The sequence below is a fragment of the Blastomyces gilchristii genome (assembly GCF_000003855.2).
Source record: "Blastomyces gilchristii SLH14081 genomic scaffold supercont1.26, whole genome shotgun sequence".
NCBI classification, from domain to species: Eukaryota; Fungi; Ascomycota; class Eurotiomycetes; order Onygenales; family Ajellomycetaceae; genus Blastomyces; species Blastomyces gilchristii.
The window spans coordinates 442,223-447,296 of record NW_003101656.1 but is presented as its reverse complement, the minus strand read 5'-3'; the positions used below and the strand labels follow the sequence as shown (position 1 = coordinate 447,296).

The window sequence follows — 5,074 nt, the reverse complement described above, 5'->3', positions numbered from 1 at the left end:
CACAGTAGACTTTATCATAAACTTGCTGAAGTTCATCTACTCAGTAATATATTAAATTATGAATATAATAGCTGTATTCTGCTGCAAATAATTGAAGAGACTATATTATATCCTCACTATTACAGATCTTATCTCACAAACATTCACACACATCTTTATAGTGAATATTATCAGATTATATGATATATCAGTAGTAATCATTTCTGACTGAGATTATCTCTTTATCTCTGACTTCTGAGAAGCTTTAATAAAAAGCATGCATATTAATCAATGACTATCAACTGTCTATCATTCTTAAATAGATGAATAGATAGAGAGATAAAACAGAGAATTGAAAGTCTATCTATGATTATACACTGACTATCTACAGAATGACTGAACAGATCTACTGTTATGAGCAGAATTTGTGTACAGCAACTCAACTCATTTCATACTGAGAATATTCTCATTTCTTATGAATCTGAGATATCAATCACTATCTCTCATTATCTCTGACATATCAACAGAAGCAATAGATGAATCTCAAGCAGAACATACAGCAGTTCTAGCATAGAAGACACAGTAGATAGTACAAGAGAAACTACTATATATACAAGACCTTATGAAGAAGTATGCTAAAGACAACTCACAAGAGTTTCAAGTTGAAGATAAAGTCTATCTAAACATGAAGAATCTCTTCACATGCAGATTAAATAAAAAGATGAATTATAAATTTCTGAATCTCTTTCATATAGAAGTATAAATCAGATCACAAGTATATCAGCTAAATCTTCTATCAAACTATCAGATTCATAATGTATTTCATATCTCTCTTCTCAAACTGTGTATATCACAGAACATTTCATAAACAGCCACATACTCAGAGAAAGATAACTGAGACATAGAGAAAATAATGAACTCTTAAATAATCAGAGACAGACTCAAATACAGAATACAATAATAATACAAAGAATCAGAATTTAATGAATGAGTAGACTCAACTCAACTTGTAAATATGAATTCATTCATATATTAATATCATCATCACTACTCAATACAACTCAAACTAGCAGATTAAGATCTAGAACAATCATCAATTTCAGATACAATAAACTCACAATCAGAAATATTATTCTTATTTCATATCACAGTATAGCAAGCATGAGAATACACTGATTAAAACCAGTCACATCAACTGATCTCTTTCGCCCCGGTGGCTGAATGGTTAATGCGGCCACCCGGTAGCACCTTGGCGTGGGAAACCAAGGCGCGTGGGTTCGAAACCCGCAGGGGATACACTAAATCCAGAACTCAAGCACCTCAGGTTTCTAATAAATACAGAGGTGTACAAATCGCTCCAATGAATCGCTCTATGTTCCTGGGCTGGGAAGTTATTATCACATGTATCTAATTGTCACTCCTTTGTATTTTCCTATGTTCTTGTTATCTTGGCATGGTCTCAACACCTGTATTTCCTCCTGTATAACCAACACTTGACCTGTATTTAACATCACGCAAGGACTCATCATAAGCTCCGCTTGCATGTGAGTATAATGGAAGAATAATAATAATAATAATAATAATAATACTGATCTCTTTCAACTGAAAAAAAAAAAAAAAAAAAAAAACAAAATCCTAAAAACAAACAATGACAATGCTTTACATCTCTTAAAAACACATTGATAATTTATATATACATACAAACCACTTTACAATACATCCTAGGGCAGGGCTACTGCCAACCGCGGGTTGAGGCAGGTGCTCCTGCTAGCAATACACACTGGGGCAGGCACAATGCCGCTGGCAACCATAGGGCAGGCTACAATGCCACTATACATACAAAAGGGGGGAGGGATGGATGGGGGAGGGGCAGGGTGAAAGGACCCTGTGACCAGTGATCACATGATGCTCCGCATCCATCCTGTAAATAGCAATATTGTCACACTGTGGCCAACAATCTCCTCCTTTCCCTTCCTCAAGGATTAGATTAACCACCAATGCAATACTAGTTACTGCCAACCACCTCTATAGCTTTCCCCCTGGTATTAGACCTCGCATACTAACAGTTTAGCAAGTTGAGACCAAACTGAACAAGATGGCTGAATCCCAACACCCACCCCCTTTTTAAAATGTGGACTGTCTCATGGAAGCTGACCTCCATCTAGAACGCAACTTTCCAGCCAGGTTCCCGCTTCCTAGCATTGCGAACATGGATGAGAAGGGCCACTGCGTCCTTATGACCGAGGATGGGAACGCGCAAATCAATTTTGACTGAGAGGTCAAGTCCGTGATTGGGGGACTGTCAGCCACTGTGTGGAATTCCGGGCCGTTCCGTAAGCCTGCAGATATGCGGATGTTGGCCTGCATACAAATTCCAAAACCCCTCTCCTAATCTCCAGCTTCTTATCCATCTTGTGCTGTTCTTAAAAATCTATCCTTTTTTTGGACAAATACGAAGCTCTCGCATCTTAAGGACGATCGGATCTTGGAAAGGATATTCGTACGTTTCTCACCATATTCATCTCGCCCTGCTTCAGAAGCAATATAAGATCAAAAGGAAGATCCGTGGCGATAGGAAGTTGTGTACAGATGCAATATTCGGGCAGCCACCAGCTCACAAAAAGTAAAGCCAAGCGCATCACACGACTGAATACAGTCCCCTGTTCATTCCCTGCTTGTCCACCCACAGGCAGGACAAGTTGAGGAAGGACGTTGATGAGTGCTGCGTGCCCGGAAAACTCATCCGATACTGTTGTTGCATCATCCGTCGAGCTGGCTACCGAAATGCTGATGCTAAGGAGGCATGGAAAGCCACCTCAATTTGATTTGAAATGGGAAATCGATCCCCCACATCGTGAATTGTATGACCAGAATACCCTGGCGCTGCTATCCACCGAGGCTTGAATCCCGGCTAGAGCCGGTGCAAGGCGTGGGGCGTCTCCTTCCATTAAAGCCTCGTTGTTTTGCCAACCATGTCTCTCATTGGTAAAAAAGAGAGGTCCTAACAGGACCTTTCTCTCAACCTGCGCAGGGAGTGCACTAGGAGGGAAGATGTAGCATGGCAATTGGACTCCGGGCCATTCCGTTAGCCTCCTATTTGTGATGAAAGCATTGTTACTCCACTTCCAGCGGCGTGGAATGATAAAGAGGATATAATTTAAGTTCTTCTAGCTATTACTATTTGTTATCAAAAACCCCGTTGCCATCCAGATAATTCTTGCCTACCTTGGAAGTGGACTTTTGGGTGCGGTGCTAGTGTTCTTGATAAGAACTGCGTCCGCTGCCTCTCCTCTTCGTTCATGTAGTCCTTTTAAGTAAATGACGAGACCACGTGCTTATGCAACAGAGTGGAAAGAGATAAAAAGAGACAACAAAATGGTCTGGCGGTTTCTAGGTGCCATCAATCTTGCACCGTTTGACACAAACATGCTCCAAAGGGTCGGGTTCAAATAGCAATAGCGCGACGTTTCCTATCAGTGAGAACTTGGCGCAACCGCCTGAGCAGAACACGGTCTCCGGCCATGTTGGGCAGGTCTTGTAGAGCGAGCTGCGGGCGGGCGCTGGGGTGGGGAAACTGGATAGGTGTAGTGGTGTTGCCCAGCGGAATCATGGTCCTTGGAACAAACGCTGGCCCTTCTACAGGATATGGAAATTGGAATTCTTCCAGAGAGTGGTGTTAGCATACGTAAATTTTTAATGTACGGTGGCTCTTATCAGAGTGGGTGGCATTAATGCTGTCTTACGATTTGCAAGAAAATTGCTAATGAAAGCTTCAGGGATGCATCTCACAAGATTATCCTCATCCAGGAGATAGGGAATTCCGGGCTAATCAAAGCAATTAGATATGCGAATCATGCTCCAAAGTGGAAGTAGCGAATGATGCATATATGATGTTGAATACATACCTGCCGGGGACCACCACTAGGGTCATGATAGTACTCAAGCGACCCGCCAAATAGAATGTCTTCAAGAGCACGTCCCGATTCGCCTGCCATACAGTTGTCACACAGAGCATAGTTACTGTAGCTAACTGAAGGAGGAGTAAATGGGCGCGCCACTTGGCCATTTTCATCCACAATGAGGTCACTGAGAAATGTCACGAGGAGGTGGCCACCAACTTCATGAACAAAGGTGTTTGCAAGCTGAAAGATGAATGTCTGGAAGTATTTGTCGGCCATCGGGGTTCCCGCGTCTGCTACGTCCATCAAGTCCTCCAGCCTCTTAACGCATAGATACCGTCAGTCCTGCCTAGGACAGAACGAGGTGAAAGGAGAAGGTGGCATACTCACCTGCGCATTGATGTGGATCATGTGCTTACGAGGGTCAAAGTCTTCCAGTCCACCGTGCCACACTATCCCAAGATGGAAACCCAGCATCTGGACAGTGTTGATGGATGAGTCAATGACGATGCCGGGGAATTTGGCACTGATCTTGTCGACGAACAGCTGGACCGCTTGTCTAGCCAGTGCTGGGTTGTCTTGAATGGACTTCCTCATCGCCACAGTCTCGGCAAGCTCCAAGGCAAGTTCGATCATTGCGTTTATCGCTTGAGGGGTTTGTAGCACTTTGGTAGCGAGGGCGGCCGCGGCCGCGACAAAGGTATACTGGGAAGTGTTGACCTCGACCTTGTACATTGGCGCATCACCAGGGGGTCGAAAAATGACAACAAAATTGCCAATCTCGTCGTCCATGGTATATATGTCACGATAAAACAAGACTCCAAGAATGGATAAGCCTTGATCAAAGACAAGCTTTTCTGGAAAGAAGAAGGAGCTTAAAACCTAGGGATATCCAGATATTTATGCTTCTTGGAGCGAGCGAGAGGCCTCAACGCTCAGACATAATTAACACCGCAACTGACCAGCCTATCAGAACAAAGTCGTCTGGACAGATTGTTGGGAGCTTTTGAGGCGCCTGCACAACGCACTGCTGCCCTACAACACAGCCTAAAGATTGGGCAGCAAGGGCAGACCTAGGAGCAACGAGGAGTGCTCCAGAACGGCTCCAGGAGACCCGTCCTAGAAGAACATGAGCGGAATGTAAGGCTGCTAGGGCTTAGAGTGTTAGTGATTACTACCATAATGTCGGAATGGGT

General features: G+C 43.4%; 1 protein-coding gene and 1 pseudogene across 2 annotated transcripts; one reads left to right on the top strand and one right to left on the bottom strand.

Moving 5' to 3' along the window:
• Positions 1–1,186: 1,186 nt before the first annotated feature.
• Positions 1,187–1,275, top strand: BDBG_17820 (annotated as a pseudogene). The gene has a single exon. The product of its transcript is annotated as a tRNA-OTHER (tRNA).
• A 2,149-nt stretch (positions 1,276–3,424) lies between these two features.
• Positions 3,425–4,670, bottom strand: BDBG_08650 (uncharacterized protein; the record flags this gene model as incomplete). The annotated part of the gene is made up of 4 exons (XM_002620919.2): positions 3,425–3,639; positions 3,723–3,804; positions 3,885–4,199; positions 4,269–4,670. 4 exons carry the CDS (start codon positions 4,668–4,670, stop codon positions 3,425–3,427), a joined length of 1,014 nt encoding a protein of 337 aa, XP_002620965.1.
• Positions 4,671–5,074: the final 404 nt, after the last annotated feature.